The sequence below is a fragment of the Acipenser ruthenus genome, chromosome 38 (assembly GCF_902713425.1).
Source record: "Acipenser ruthenus chromosome 38, fAciRut3.2 maternal haplotype, whole genome shotgun sequence".
Lineage (NCBI taxonomy): Eukaryota > Metazoa > Chordata > Actinopteri > Acipenseriformes > Acipenseridae > Acipenser > Acipenser ruthenus.
The window spans coordinates 9,743,438-9,759,039 of NC_081226.1; the positions used below are offsets into that span (position 1 = coordinate 9,743,438).

Genomic DNA, 15,602 nt, shown 5'->3' on the forward strand with positions numbered 1-15,602 from the left:
GATGTGTTTATTATTTTTATTTGTCATGATTTGTGTATTTTAATGCTGCACAGAATTCATGTTGTTTAGCAAGATGCTGGTTAATCTTCCCCTCTAGTTCCAGCTAGCACACAGCTCCTGGGTATTGCAACACTTCAGCATGTTTAGAGCTTGGCTGCAGTACAGGGAGCTCCTCTTTAACTCTCTCAGGCCCCAGCCAAAACAACCACATGCAGAGCGCAGGCTGCTCTTAATATAAGCTTATCCTCACTGCTCATTGGTCGGGCTTGAGTAGGTGATTTGCATAACTTTCCACCACTCGCACAGCATAGCGAGCCCGCAGGGGGCGGTGCACACACACACACACACACACACACACACACACACACACACACACACACAGGAAAACAACAGGCAGCAGCTCATACAGAGAAGTTAGATGTAATTTTTAGTTAGTTTTAAAATGTTTAATTAATTTTAGCAATAAAAAGTGAGCTGAGGAAACAGTGTGAAACCAGCAAGTTATTTTATTAGCTGCAAGAGCAGCATTTCTGCTTCTGTGCTTCTGGCAGCATTTAGAAGTGCTGGAACCAGGCAGGAGCAGAGAAGGAGAAGGGAGTGACGTCACATCTGCAGACTGACCGCCGAACGGGGCTAAAACAAACAACACAAGGAGAACACGTGTAAGAAAGCATCCAGGGACACAAGAGACAAGCAAACACAACACACGTGTGCATCCGCACACACACACAAAACAACAACACAATAAACAACAAACAATTCAAAAAATAAATTGTTCAAGTCCCGCAAGGGCTGATGGGAATCCAGTCCCCTGGTTCTACTTCAACCATTTACGTTTGAACAACTAAAGTCAATTTGAATGTTCAACTAACTTAAAATGGACGAGTGTTATGAATACAATTTGAATTTGTAAGTGAATGTAACTTGATTTAATTTATTTAGAATGACTTTGGGGATTAGTGTGTATATACATACATATATATATATTAGCTCAAAGAGCCAGCTGCCCAACGTTTCGATATGTTGTACATATCTTTCTCAAGGGAGACTGTGTTTGAATCAAAACATATATATATATATATATATATATATATATATATATATATATATATATATTGGTTAATTTGTGCCAGGGCTGGCTAGGGCTCAGCCCGGCACCTCTGGTCTTGACGAGGCAAAGCGCCGGCACGTCTTCAGCTATGAGATTTAAAAATGTCATAAAATGTTTTGCTCTCAAATGCGTTGTCTTCCAATTCTCAACAGAGTTCCATCCATTCTGCACGTTCTTGCGTGCGCTAAACAGAGACAGCGCGGTCACGTTACCATTTCAGCTTCGTGCTATAAACATGAAACTGGCTGCGATAGAAGGGCTGCCACGCTCGTGTGTCATTTGTTAAACACAAATAAGTTTACCTGAGTTGAAAAACGTCTTGAACGATTAAAGCAAATTCCACACTACTGGGTTTGATTGAATGAGTCGCCCACAACAAGCTTCATTATGAAAGCTGAACATTAATTTCAATAAACACGTTTTTAATGAAAAACAAATTGTAGCCTACTTCACTAAAGTAAAAACTGGCTTCTGTTATTTTCAATTTGCCACTGCTTCCCATTATATCACTGCTTAATAACAGGAAGAACATTTTATTAAGGGTTAGTGTTGAAGTTAAACGCGTTGGTGCTGCCTGTCTCCCTATCCCCACGCAGGAACATTACCCTGCTAACCTCCCCTATTCAGCCATCAGCGGAGATGATTCAACCACGAACAGCGACATGGATGAGAATAGGAAAGTGGAGGAGGCTGACGCAGAGGATGAAGACATGGATATTGCAGAGTGATTGTAAATAATGAATAGACTGTCAGTTACCTGAATAGGTTTTTCCTGGTATCTGCTGTAATATTGTGAGCTGTGTGTGTGTGTGTCGGGTTTACAATCTACTTCAATTATATTCATCTTTTTTTTTCATTCATGTTTCCAAAGTGCAAAACAAAAACTACAACTGCAAAAGAGAAAAGGGAACCGATTATCAAGTGTAATAAAACTCTAAGATGTTATTTTTGTAATGATTTATCAATGGAAATTATAGAGGCATCGATACAGTACTGTGTGTATTACAGCCGTTAAATATAAAAAGGATGTGAACTCTTTCTTGTGTTAGTTTTGAATGGACGCTGTGCCTCTATGGAGCTCGATGGAGCAGCTGAGACTCAGCTTAAAAGCATAAAAGGAAGGTTTTATCATAATATCCAGAAAGAGGTGAATAAAGAGTTGTGAAGGAAAGAGGAAAGAGCGTTGGATAGGTTAAGGATTGGGCAGAGTTCATTAAATGAACATCTTTTAAGACTGGAGAAACATGAAGATGGAAAGTGTGAAAAATGTAAAGTAGCTGAAACAGTAGAACATTATTCATTAAAGTGTGAGAAATATGAGGAGCAGAGAAGGAATGTGGAGAGGAGGCTGAGAGAAATGGAGGTATAGGAAGTCAGTATAAAGAACTTGCTGGGGAAAGAGGACGGGAGACTGAATAGAGAAAGGATACTGACGAAATATATAAAGGAAACAGGAAAAGAAGGGAAGTTATAATAAATAAAGATGACAGAAAAATAAAGTAAAACAAAGACACACAAAGGAGTACAGATGGAGGGCGCTCATCATCTAATATAATAGATGGGATGCGTCCTATAGATTAACCAGAAGAAGAGCCTCCGCCTCGGAGCATGCGCACAAACTGCATCCGGGAACGCGGCGCTGCTGGCGTTTCAAACACACAGCAGGAGGTAAACACGGAGCCCTGCGGAGGATTTTATATTTGTGTGTTTAGTTAAACGATATTACATACCCGTTTGTAAGGCGTGGACGAGACTAAAAGGTAAGTTACAGTATTATTCATTTTAATTGAAGGTTATTTGTTTGTGACGCTTTGTTTGTTAAATGAACAGGCGTGACGTCATCAACAACACCGAGTCCATTTAAAATATAACAATTTAATCAATAAAAAATAAGGTACCGACGTTTTTATGTTTAATATTAATGACAACGTGTTTGAGTCTTAGTGTGTTAGCTGGGTATTTACATTGAGGGGCAGGCCAACTACCGCTATACCATAGTGTGTGTACAACACTGATCAACGAGGGGCGCGAAAACTGACTCATATATATATATATATATAGAGTTTAGCAGACACCTTTATCCAAGACAACTTACAGAGACTATAGGGTGTGTGTGAACTATGCATAAACAGCGTCTCACCCGAAACACGGAGCACAAGGAGGTTAATAATAGGGGCCGAGTTATTTTCGCAGGTTTTTACTGTTAGATTTGTGGCTATAACTCTTTAACTATAAAGGTTACAGGTATATGTCATACATGAAATGAATGCACACACACTAGACTTCCATATAATATAAATTAAATAGCCTGAGACTCCCCCTGCTCAATACAGATAACAAAAACCACAGAAAAAGGAAAGGTGGTTTTTAGAAAAACACATTTATTGTTTGTAAAAGATGTTTTAGCATGGCCAGCTCAAATCTGGCATTGCGCAATAAAACTTCAACATGTAGGGACATGAACATTTATTTTGGAACAAATTGGACTCAAAATAAAGCAATTATTGCCATATATACAAAAGGGACAAAAAAGCAACCAAAAAAAAAAGATTAATTGAAAATGTGCAAAAGAAAAAAAAAACATTCAAATGGTTTGTCCGAGGCACCCTGATTATGTGGCACACGATGGGGCTGCTCACTGTGGTTTGAATAGCCAGCAAGGTGGCAACCAGGGCAACATAACCCTAAACAGCTCCAGGCATCTGAGCCACAAACATGGGAGATTATATATATATATATATATATATATATATATATGTGTGTGTGTGTGTGTATAGTATATATATATATATATGTGTGTGTGTGTATAATATATATATATAGTATGTGTATGTATGTGTGTGAAAATAGGTCCTTGTGCCTTCGATGTCGCCATTTCATTTATATTGATTTTGGGTGTTTAAATACATCGCACAGACTCTTACATCTCGATTTGTATTTCATTACTGACAGTTTATCAATTTTCCAAAAACTGGAGGTCATGCTGTTTTACTAAACATTTTTAAACTTAAATACATAAATAATTACCATAACACACAGGATCGTAATATAGGGCCAATTGCAATGAACTTGCAGAGTTAGTACAGAGCTGCGTACAAAGTTGCGTACTAGCTAGTCCGGTACTATCTCGGGATCATCCCCAGCTGCGGACTAAGTTACTACCAATTGCATCAAAAAAACAAGCGGATCAAAGTTGGAGACTAGCTGATCCCCCAGCTTTAGTACGGTACTGAGGATCAAGCATTGTTGTTGTTCCCAAACAGGATCTGAAGGGGGCTCTGAATCATTCTTTCATTCATTCATTATCAGAACCGCTTCATCCTTTTACAGGCAGCCAGACACGGCTCAAGGCGGGGTGGCTCTGAATCAGATTTATTTAAAAGTGGTTTCTGTGAAGTGGTATGGTTTATATATTGCTAATGCTGCTTTAGTATTGACTTCAATATAATGCATACTGTATGTTTTCTAGGTTTGAAAGTGCTGTTGAAAAAGTTATTGAAGTTTATTGTAGTTTAATTAGAATAAAAAATAAATAATCAGGAGCCTTTTTGTGACTTTCTGCCCCTAGAAGGATGTTATTAGAATAATCGTAACTGATAATCAAATTGACTTGTAAAAGTGATAATGTCTCATCACTAATCCATGCCTCCGATATGATATGCTAGTCATTCACAATACAGATGCAGCTTCAAATAGCAGAGTGAAGAAATAAAAATGAATCTCTGTCAACTTTCCCCTGTGTAGTCAGTCTATATCAAAAAGTGTTCTCTTAGGAGGTATTCCTACATGCAGAGACTACTGGGTATGTTCCAAATCTGAAACAAATGTTAGAACATGTTGCTCGAAAGAAATCTGCAATAAATAATATATGGAATGGATACATTATGTAAACATTTCAACAGATAAAATCCTCTGGTATTATGAAGTTATTACAAGAAATTGTATGTCCCTTCATTAGCAAAGCCACCCCTGCTATTAAGGACAGATGTTGTCGGCCCCTTGAATGGCCTTCATAACCCTGTATTTAAATAAATACATGCATTTGTTTTTCAGCTGTTAAGCAGAATCCCGCGTGCTGCCATGGACAGTGTGAAGATGGAATCTGTCCAGATTAAAGAGGAGTTCCTTGAACTTGTCCCCATTAGAGTGGAGTTCTCTGGGCTGGCTTCCCTCCCCATTAAACAGGAGCTCTGTGAGATGCAATGTGACAGCAGTCAGCCAGAGGACTCTGAGGTTAAAGCTGAGCACAATGAATTGGAGATCCCCCAGACAGAAGAACCCCTTCCTGTTAAACAAGAAGAGGTGCTGGAAAATGTCCGTATTAAACAGGAGCCCTCTGAAGTAGAGTTTGACCACACGGAACCAGGGAAGGAAGAATCCGAGGACTTCAAACCAAACATCCCTGAGCTGGAGCCTGTACGCCTGCGGGAGTGTAGCGTGGTGCTGGAGAGAATCTGCGTGAGAGAGCAAGGCGCTGGAGAGGAAGGCTCTCCCAACAGCATGCAAGGAGGTGGAAAGGAAGACGGGCGCTCCCATTCAGAATGCAGTCTAGCAGGTGAGTGACTCCCAGTAGCTGTGACATTGTCATTCTAGATTGCGTGATATCCACAGTGTGGTTGAGAGGGAGGGAGGGAGGGAGCATGTAGGTTACATTACTAGCTGTTTGTTTTTTGCTGTACCACTCCAACCAGTTCAAGATAGGACTCAATACTGGTGAACTTCAGATACAGATAGAATGTAGTCATTGCTCTGGGAGTGGGGGTAATTATACCAAGTGGGAGAAACACTAAAGTACTGTATATATCATTATAAATGTTTAGTGTAACAGTATATGGATATTTTTGTAAATGTGTAAAGTAATGCTATTTAAAGATATAATTGTAGCGTGTGTTGGAGGAAATAGACCTGAAACATTACAGGAGGTCTTTGAAGGCAGGTTTTGATCCCAAGGCTCGGTTTCACCAGCATCAGTCTTTACTGACTCTGCTTTTACACATAAAGTAAAGACTTTGTTTATTTGGTTCTCTTAAGCTGTTGTAACCTATTGCAAGCCCCCACAGCTGAAATTCACATGCTTTAATCCACTCCACCACCTGCCCTAAGCCAGGGATGGAAATAAGACTCTGTTGCATAGCAGATTCACCTGTTCCAGGTTTTAAAATGAGCCTGATTAGCCCCAATGTATAGGTAACAAGCACAGGTGTGTCTTATTAAACTGCTAGTAAAACCAGGAAGGGATCAAACTGCTATGCAAAGGGAGGCTTATTTCCATTATTATTTATTTCTTAGCAGACGCCCTTATCCAGGGCGACTTACAATTGTTACAAGATATCACATTATACATTATTTCACATTATACAGATATCACATTATTTTTACATACAATTACCAATTTATACAGTTGGGTTTTTACTGGAGCAATCTAGGTAAAGTACCTTGCTCAAGGGTACAACAGCAGTGTCCCCCACGGGGGGGATTGAACCCACAACCCTCCAGTCAAGAGTCCAGAGCATAACCACTACTCCTGCCTAAGCCAACAAGCAGCCCCTCTTACTTTCTTTCCTTTTCATTTTTTCCAGGTTCCAGTCCAGCAGCTAAAACGAGGGCGGGCGCTGCAGAATATCCTGACTGTGGGAAAGGTATCACCCAGTTAGAGCATTTAAAAATGCACCAGCGAACTCACACAGGAGAGAAACCGTACCACTGCTCTGACTGTGGGAAGAGTTTCAGTAGGTCAGGAGACATGAAAGCACACCAGCGAATTCACACAGGAGAGAAACCGTATTCCTGCACTCGCTGTGGGAAGAGTTTCAGTCAGTCAAACAACCTTGTTTCACACCAGCGAATTCACACAGGAGAGAAACCGTATTCCTGCTCTGACTGTGGGAAGAGTTTCAGTCAGTCAAACAACCTTGTTTCACACCAGCGAATTCACAGAGGAGAGAAACTGTATCGCTGCTCTGATTGTGGGAAGAGTTTCAGTCGGGCAGGAACCCTGAAAGCACACCAGCAAATTCACACAGGAGGGAAAACATATTGTTGCTCTGACTGTGGAAAGAGTTTCAGTCATTCAAACAGCCTTGTTTTCCACCAGCGAATTCACACAGGAGAGAAACCGTATCGCTGCTCTGACTGTGGAAAAAGTTTCAGTGTTTCAGGACAACTGACAACACACCAGCGAATTCACACAGGAGATCAACCGTATCGCTGCTCTGACTGTGGAAAGAGTTTCAGTCAGTCAGCCAGCCTTAAAACACACCAGCGAATTCACACAGGAGAGAAACCGTATCACTGCTCTGACTGTGGGAAGAGTTTCAGTTATTCAGGAAACCTGAAAACACACCAGCGAATTCACACAGGAGAGAAACAGTACCACTGCTTTGACTGTGGGAAGAGTTTCCGTCTTAAACAAGGCCTTCAAAAACACCAGCGAATTCACACAGGAGAGAAACCGTATCGCTGCTCTGACTGTGAGAAGAGTTTTAGTCGGTTAGACAACCTTGTTTCACACCAGCGAATTCACTCTGGAGAGGATCCGTATTGCTGCTCTGACTGTGGGAAGAGTTTCCGTTTTAAACAAGGCCTTCAGAAACACCAACAAATCCACAGAGGAGAGAAACCTTAACCTTTAGCGGTCCATTTATTCAGCGCGTCTCAGGCGCGTCAGGTCCAATTTATTTTCACACGCGCAGTTTATTTTAGAACTGCTGTTTAAAAGTATTTTTTTCACAGTAAAATAGGTTACAGGACACTCAGTACTGCATCTCCAGCCCCGCCCCACCCCTTGTTGACTATTTTTCACATACGTCTTAATAATAGTACATACCGATAAATCATTTCCTGATCACTTGTTTTATCATCATTTATTTTATTACTATAACATCTAAAAAAAGCTCTGCAAATGTCTGATGTTCTTTGAGCGCTGGATGCAGAAGCAGCTATCTTGTTTGTGTATGTCCGTGTTATCTATGTGGTGTCGGGGCGATCTGTATTCATGAGATACGTCCTTTTTTATTTCGGCTCCTATCGGTCTCACTCGGCCATTGAATGGTTTTCTCGGCTTTTTCCGGAGAAAAAACGACTAGAGACCTGTGTTTTACGTTTAAGGGGAAATTGCGATGTCGGACCAGGTCTGACATAGGACCGCAAAGGATTAAAGACTGTTCTGTCATGAGGAAAAAAAATGTTAACCTTGCATTATGAATCTCAAACAAAAACACTTTGGAAATGTGAAATGCCAAGTTATCAAAAGAGCCCAGCCATTTAAAGTAGAGATATCAAAAACACAAGACAAGTTTCAAGAAACCATTGGGGCAACCTTGCTCAGCAGAAAACAAACAGGCACAACTGTAAAACCGATGAGGTCCAAGGTTGCCCCAGTTGTTTCTTCTAACTTGTATCAAAAACACAAGTTAACTTGGAAGAAACAATTGAGGCAACCTTGGCCAGCACCAAGCAAACAGGCACAACTATCAAAGAGGTGGGGGCCAAGGTTGCCCCAATTTCACAATTAACACATTTCTCATTTTTAATTCAGAAATCAATTGTTTCTACTAACTGGGCTTGTGTTTTTCAGACACAGTAAAAGCCGATCAAATGTATGAAAAACACAAGCCAAGTTAGTAGAAACAATTGGTTTCTGAATTAAAACTGAGAAATGTGTTAGTTGTGAAATTAATTTGTAAAGGAGGGATGAAAAGAAAACCAGAAGCCCAAATATACTGTAATGCAATGTAAGGTCTCTCTGAGAATTATTATCATTATTATTATTTAAAAGAAAAATAATCTTCCAACTGAATGTGCATTTAAAAAAATGTCGGGTTTACAGTCTACTTTAGTTATATTCATCTGTTTTTTTTTTCTTTCATGTTTCCAAAGTGCAAAACAAAAACTACAACTGAAAGAGAAAAGGGAACCTATTATCAAGTGTAATAAAACTCTAAGATGTTATTTTGTAATGATTTATCAATGGAAATTACAGAGGCATCGATACAGTACTGTATGTATTACAACCGTTAAATAATAATAAAAAGCATTCTTGTTGTGCTAGTTTTGAACAGTGTGGTTATGTACGTGTTCACATGTTCAAAAACGATTATAGATATATGCTACTTGAAAGAAAAAAGTACACCACCACAGAAAGCCAATTCTTACATTCGTGCATAACATGATCATTCATATAAAGTAATCGCCCATAGTTTGTTCTATCAGTACAGTGTAATACCACATTATATTTTAATGGTAAGGTTGTGGAAAGCAGATCACTCTCTCTCTCTCTCTGATCACAATGTTAAAAATGCCTGCACGCTTTTCCACTCGTGTGACGACACATTCATGTGACAGACATGGACCAATCAAAACGCGAGGCTGTTGTGCGGTTCCATCCCAGAGAGCGGGTGTGCGTCATCATCCGGGAACTCCGAGCTGCTGACGCTTCAAACAGAGCGCGGCGTTTCTCAAACAGCGCGAGATAAACACCGAGCCGTGAGGAGGCGGGTTAATTATTATCATTATTATTATTTGTGTGTTTAGTTAAACGATATTACATACCCGTTTGTAAGGCGTGGACGAGACTAAAAGGTAAGTTACAGTATTATTCATTTTAATTGAAGGTTATTTGTTTGTGACGCTTTGTTTGTTAAATGATCAGGCGTGACGTCATCAACAACACCGAGTCCATTTAAAATATAACAATTTAATCAATAAAAAATAAGGTACCGACGTTTTTATGTTTAATATTAATGACAACATGTTTGTATATTTGATATATTTTATATATTTTTTAGCTCAATGTATATATAGTTTATCCAAGGCAACTTACAGAGACTATAGGGTGTGTGTGAACTATGCATAAACAGCGTCTCACCCGAAACACGGAGCACAAGGAGGTTAATAATAGGGTCCGAGTTATTTTCACATGTTTTTACTGTTAGATTTGTGGCTATAACTCTTTAACTATAAAGGTTACAGGTGCATGTCATACATGAAATGAATGCGAACACACTAGACTTCCATAAAATAAATTAAGTAGCCTGAGACGCACCCTGATCAATATAGATAACAAAAACCACAGAAAAAGGAGAGGTGATTTTTAGAAAAACACATTTATTGTTTGTAAAAAATATTTTGGCATGGCCAGCTCAAATCTGGCATTGCACAATGAAACTTCAACATGTAGGGACATGGACATTTATTTTGGAACAAATTGGACACCAAATAAAGCAGTTATGGCCATATATACAAAAGGGACAAAAAAGCAACCAAAAAAAAAAAAGATTAATTGAAAATGTGCAAAAGAAAGAAAAAAAAACATGGGAGATATATATATATATGTGTGTGTGTGTGTAATATATATATATATATATATATATATATAATGTATCCGTAGCTATTCTTTGCAAAATATATTTTCCGGTATTCTGCCGCATTCATGTCTATGGCAGTGTGTGTGTGTGTATAATATATGTGTATATTTATTATATAGTATGTATGTATTTATGTATGTGTGTGAAAATAGGTCCTTGTGCCTTCGATGTCGCCATTTCATTTATATTGATTTTGGGTGTTTAAATACATCGCACAGACTCTTGCATCTCAATTTGTATTTCATTACTGACAGTTTATCAATTTTCCAAAAACTGGAGGTCATGCTGTTTTACTAAACATTTTAAAACTTAATACATAAACAATTACCATAACACACAGGATCGTAATATAGGGCCAATTGCAATGAACTTGCAGAGTTAGTGCGGAGCTGCGTACAAAGTTGCGTACTAGCTAGTACGGTACTATCTCAGGATCATCCCCAGCTGCGTACTAAATTAGTACCAATTGCATCGAAAAAACAAGCGGATCAAAGTTGGAGACTAGCTGATCCCCAGATTTAGTACGGTACTGAGGATCAAGCATTGTTGTTGTTCCCAAACAGGATCTGAAGGGGGCTCTGAATCATTCTTTCATTCATTCATTATCAGAACCGCTTCATCCTTTTACAGGGAGCCAGACACGGCGCAAGGCGGGGTGGCTCTGAATCAGAACATTTGAAATATTTGTAACAGTAATGTATGTATTTTACAATATTATGAGCTAATAATCATTTTTACTATGTTATAAATAGGCCGACAGTTACACATAGATATTAAGTCGTCTCTAACATATATTTATATGTCTGCACGTAATATTTTTTTTTTTTTTATTTAAGATATATATGCATGGTAAAGTACTCCATATCAGGGCACACGGACTTCCTATAAAATACTCAACCAAGTGCAATGCCATGAAATAAACCAAGCTGGTTTAATGTTGACACTCAACACACACGAGCTGTTTCGACACCGTTGTCATTGGACCACAGGTAGTACAAAACAGGGAAGGGGTGGTATTCCGAAGACGTATCCTAGATAATCACTTCTAAAAACACCCTGAGAAGAGCACTGATTATTTTATTTTTCAATGTGCCCCCAGGTCCTACTACATAAAATAACACTTAAATCACATTCTACCCACTGTGTCCCTACTCCTCAATATCTCTGCTCACCCCTAAGAACCACCAGTGTCGAGTCCCCTCAACTTAAAGGGAATGAAAAGACTTGCTGCCCCCCCGCCCCCCCAAAAAACCTACTATCGCATCCTACAGGCTCTACATGCATGACTGTAATGCTCCCCACACCTTCCTTCATTATTAGTAGTTAACAGTATTGTAGTCATAGTGAAATTTTATGTTACTATTACAATATCCGTACAGGCAGCAGATGCTTCAAATATAGTGATGGCATATATATATATATATATATATGTGTGTATTATATGCACACATTATTATTTCAGCAAAAATCAACTGCCAGTACATTCTGGGACTTTCACATGTCTTCCACTATTCCTCTTAGTATGATATTAAAATTCTTAGTCCATAGCAAGAGTTAAACTAAGTTAGTCCCATACTTAGTGTCCTCTAGAGGACAGCAGCAGTTATTTTTGGCTTCGGTGCAATTGAGACCATTTTTAGTACGCAGTTGCGTACTAACCACGGGATCATCCCCAGTAGTCACTTCAATATAATGCATACTGTATGTTTTCTAGGTTTGAAAGTGCTGTTGAAAAAGTTATTGAAGTTTATTGTAGTTTAATTAGAATAAAAAAAAAATAATCAGAAACCTTTTTGTGACTTTCTGCCTCTAGAAGGATGTTATTAGAATAATCGTAACTGATAATCGATAATCAAATTGACTTGTAAAAGTGATAATGTCTCATCACTAATCCATGCCTCCGATATGATACGCTAGTCATTCACAATACAGATGCAGCTTCAAATAGCAGAGTGAAAAAATAAAAATGAATCTCTGTCAACTTTCCCCTGTGTAGTCAGTCTATATCAAAAAGTGTTCTCTTAGGAGGTATTCCTATATGCAGAGATTACTGGGTATGTTCCAAATCTGAAACAAATGTTAGAACATGTTGCTCGAAAGAAATCTGCAATAAATAATATATGGAATGGATACATTATGTAAACATTTCAACAGATAAAATCTTCTGTTATTATGAAGTCATTACAAGAAATTGTATGTCCCTTCATTAGCAAAGCCACCCCTGCTATTAAAGACAGATGTTGTCGGCCCCTTGAATGGCCTTCATAACCCTGTATTTAAATAAATACATGCATTTGTTTTTCAGCCGCTACTAAACAGAATCCCGTGTGCTGCCATGGACAGTGTGAAGATGGAATCTGTCCAGATTAAAGAGGAGTTTCCTGAACTTGAACTTGTCCCCATTAGAGTGGAGTTCTCTGGGCTGGCTTCCCTCCCCATTAAACAGGAGCTCTGTGAGATGCAATGTGACAGCAGTCAGCCAGAGGTCTCTGACATTAAAGCTGAGCACAATGAATTGGAGATCCCCCAGACAGAAGAACCCCTTCCTGTTAAACAAGAAGAGGTGCTGGAAACTGTCCGTATTAAATGGGAGCCCCCTGAAGTAGAGTTTGACCACATGGAACCAGTGAAGGAAGAATCTGAGGACTTCAAACCAAACATCCCTAACGTGGAGCCTGTACGCCTGCAGGAGTGTAGCGTGGTGCTGGAGAGAATCTGCGTGAGAGAGCAAGGCGCTGGAGAGGAAGGCTCTCCCAACAGCATGCAAGGAGGTGGAAAGGAAGACGGGCGCTCCCATTCAGAATGCAGTCTAGCAGGTGAGTGACTCCCAGTATCTGTGACATTGTCATTCTAGATTGCGTGATATCCACAGTGTGGTTGAGAGGGAGGGAGGGAGTGAGCATGTAGGTTACATTACTAGCTGTTTGTTTTTTGTTGTACCACTCCAACCAGTTCAAGATAGGACTCAATACTGGTGAACTTCAGATACAGATATAATGTAGTCATTGCTCTGGGAGTGGGGGGAATTATACCAAGGATTAGAAACACTAAAGTACTGTATATATCATTATAAATGTTCAGTGTAACAGTATATGGATATTTTTGTAAATGTGTAAAGTAATGCTAATTAAAGATATAATTGTAGCATGTGTTAGAGGAAATAGACCTGAAACATTACAGGAGGTCTTTGCATATTAATATAATATTAATATAAATAGCGGATTCACCTATTCCAGGTTTTAAAATGAGCCTGATTAGCCCCAATGTAGAAGGTAACAAGCACAGGTGTGTCTTATTAAACTGCTAGTAAAACCAGGAAGGGATCAAACTGCTGTGCAAAGGAGGGCTTATTTCCATCCCTACCTAAGCCTACAAGCAGTCCCTCTTACTTTCTTTCCTGTTCATATTTTCCAGATTCCAGTCCAGCAGCTAAAGTGAGGGCGGGCGCTGGAGAATATCCTGACTGTGGGAAAGATTTCACCCAGTTAGAGCATTTTAAAATACACCAGCGAACTGACACAGGAGAGAAACCGTATTCCTGCTCTGACTGTGGGAAGAGTTTCAGTCTGTTAGGCAACCTTAAAACACACCAGCGAATTCACACAGGAGAGAAACCGTATCGCTGCTCTGACTGTGGGAAGAGTTTCAGTCAGTCAGGAGACATGAAAAAACACCAGCGAATTCACACAGGAGAGAAACCGTATCGCTGCTCTGACTGTGGGAAGAGTTTCAGTTATTCAGGAAACCTGAGAATACACCAGCGAATTCACACAGGAGAGAAACAGTACCACTGCTTTGACTGTGGGAAGAGTTTCCGTCTTAAACAAGGCCTTCAGAATCACCAGCTAATTCACACAGGAGAGAAACCGTATCGCTGCTCTGACTGTGGGAAGAGTTTCTGTTTTAAACAAGGCCTTCAAAAACACCAGCGAATTCACAGAAGAGAGAAACCTTAAAGACTATGTTAATTGGGACTGTTCTATCATGAAGAAAAAACTGTTAACCTTGCATTATGAATTTGAAACAAAAACACTTTGGAAATGTGAAAAAAGTTCTCAAAAGTACCCAGCCATTTAAAGTAGAGATATCAAAAAGACAAGACAAGCTTCATGAAACCTTTGGGGCAACCTTGCTCAGCAGAAAACAAACAGGCACAACTGTAAAACCGATGAGGTCCAAGGTTGCCCCAGTTGTTTCTTCTAACTTGTATCAAAAACACAAGTTAACTTGGAAGAAACAATTGGGGCAACCTTGGCCAGCACCAAGCAAACAGGCACAACTATCAAAGAGGTGGGGGCCAAGGTTGCCCCAATTTCACAACTAACACATTTCTCAGTTTTAATTCAGAAACCAAGTGTTTCTACTAACTTGGCTTGTGTTTTTCAGACACAGTAAAAGCAGATCAAATGCATGAAACAATTGGTTTCTGAATTAAAACTGAGAAATGTGTTAATTGTGAAATTAATTTATAAAGGAGGGACGAAAAGTCAGACGAAAACCAGAAGCCCAAATATTATGTAATGCAATGTAAGGTCTCTCTGAGAATTATTATTATTTTTTTTTTTTAAAGAAAAATAATCTTCCAACTGAATGTGCATTTAAGATTGAGTTCCAGCGCTCTGCCTCTCTGAGTCCTTCTCAGTGCTGGAGATTGAATTCTAGCGCTCTGCCTCTCTGAGTCCTTCTCAGTGCTGGAGATTGAGTTCTAGCGCTCTGCCTCTCTGAGTCCTTCTCAGTGCTGGAGATTGAGTTCTAGCGCTCTGCCTCTCTGAGTCCTTCTCAGTGCTGGAGATTGAGTTCCAGTGCTCTGCCTCTCTGAGTCGTTCTCAGCGCTGGAGATTGAGTTCTAGCGCTCTGCCTCTCTGAGTCGTTCTCAGTGCTGGAGATTGAGTTCTAGCGCTCTGCCTCTCTGAGTCGTTCTCAGTGCTGGAGATTGAGTTCTAGCGCTCTGCCTCTCTGAGTCCTTCTCAGTGCTGGAGATTGAGTTCTAGCGCTCTGCCTCTCTGAGTCCTTCTCAGTGCTGGAGATTGAGTTCCAGCGCTCTGCCTCTCTGAGTCCTTCTCAGTGCTGGAGATTGAGTTCTAGCGCTCTGCCTCTCTGAGTCCTTCTCAGTGCTGGAGATTGAG

At 39.7% G+C, this 15,602-nt stretch overlaps 1 protein-coding gene across 1 annotated transcript; it reads left to right on the top strand.

Annotated features, from left to right (window-relative positions):
• The first annotated feature begins 5,168 nt into the window (after positions 1 to 5,168).
• LOC131696736 (zinc finger protein 883-like) lies at positions 5,169 to 15,281 on the top strand. The gene is made up of 3 exons (XM_059009016.1): positions 5,169 to 5,666; positions 6,691 to 7,674; positions 13,951 to 15,281. Exons 1-3 carry the CDS (start codon positions 5,192 to 5,194, stop codon positions 14,430 to 14,432), a joined length of 1,941 nt encoding a protein of 646 aa, XP_058864999.1. The 5' UTR covers positions 5,169 to 5,191; the 3' UTR covers positions 14,433 to 15,281.
• Positions 15,282 to 15,602: the final 321 nt, after the last annotated feature.

What these genes read in the sequence shown, in the direction of transcription:
- LOC131696736 (XM_059009016.1), top strand. Translation starts at nt 5,192, where the DNA reads ATGGACAGTGTGAAGATGGAATCTGTCCAGATTAAAGAGGAGTTCCTT. An exon ending in TTCAGAATGCAGTCTAGCAG is followed by an intron (nt 5,667 to 6,690) that starts GTGAGTGACTCC and finishes CATTTTTTCCAG; the next exon opens with GTTCCAGTCCAGCAGCTAAA. An exon ending in CTGCTCTGACTGTGGGAAGA is followed by an intron (nt 7,675 to 13,950) that starts GTTTCCGTTTTA and finishes ACTGTGGGAAAG; the next exon opens with ATTTCACCCAGTTAGAGCAT.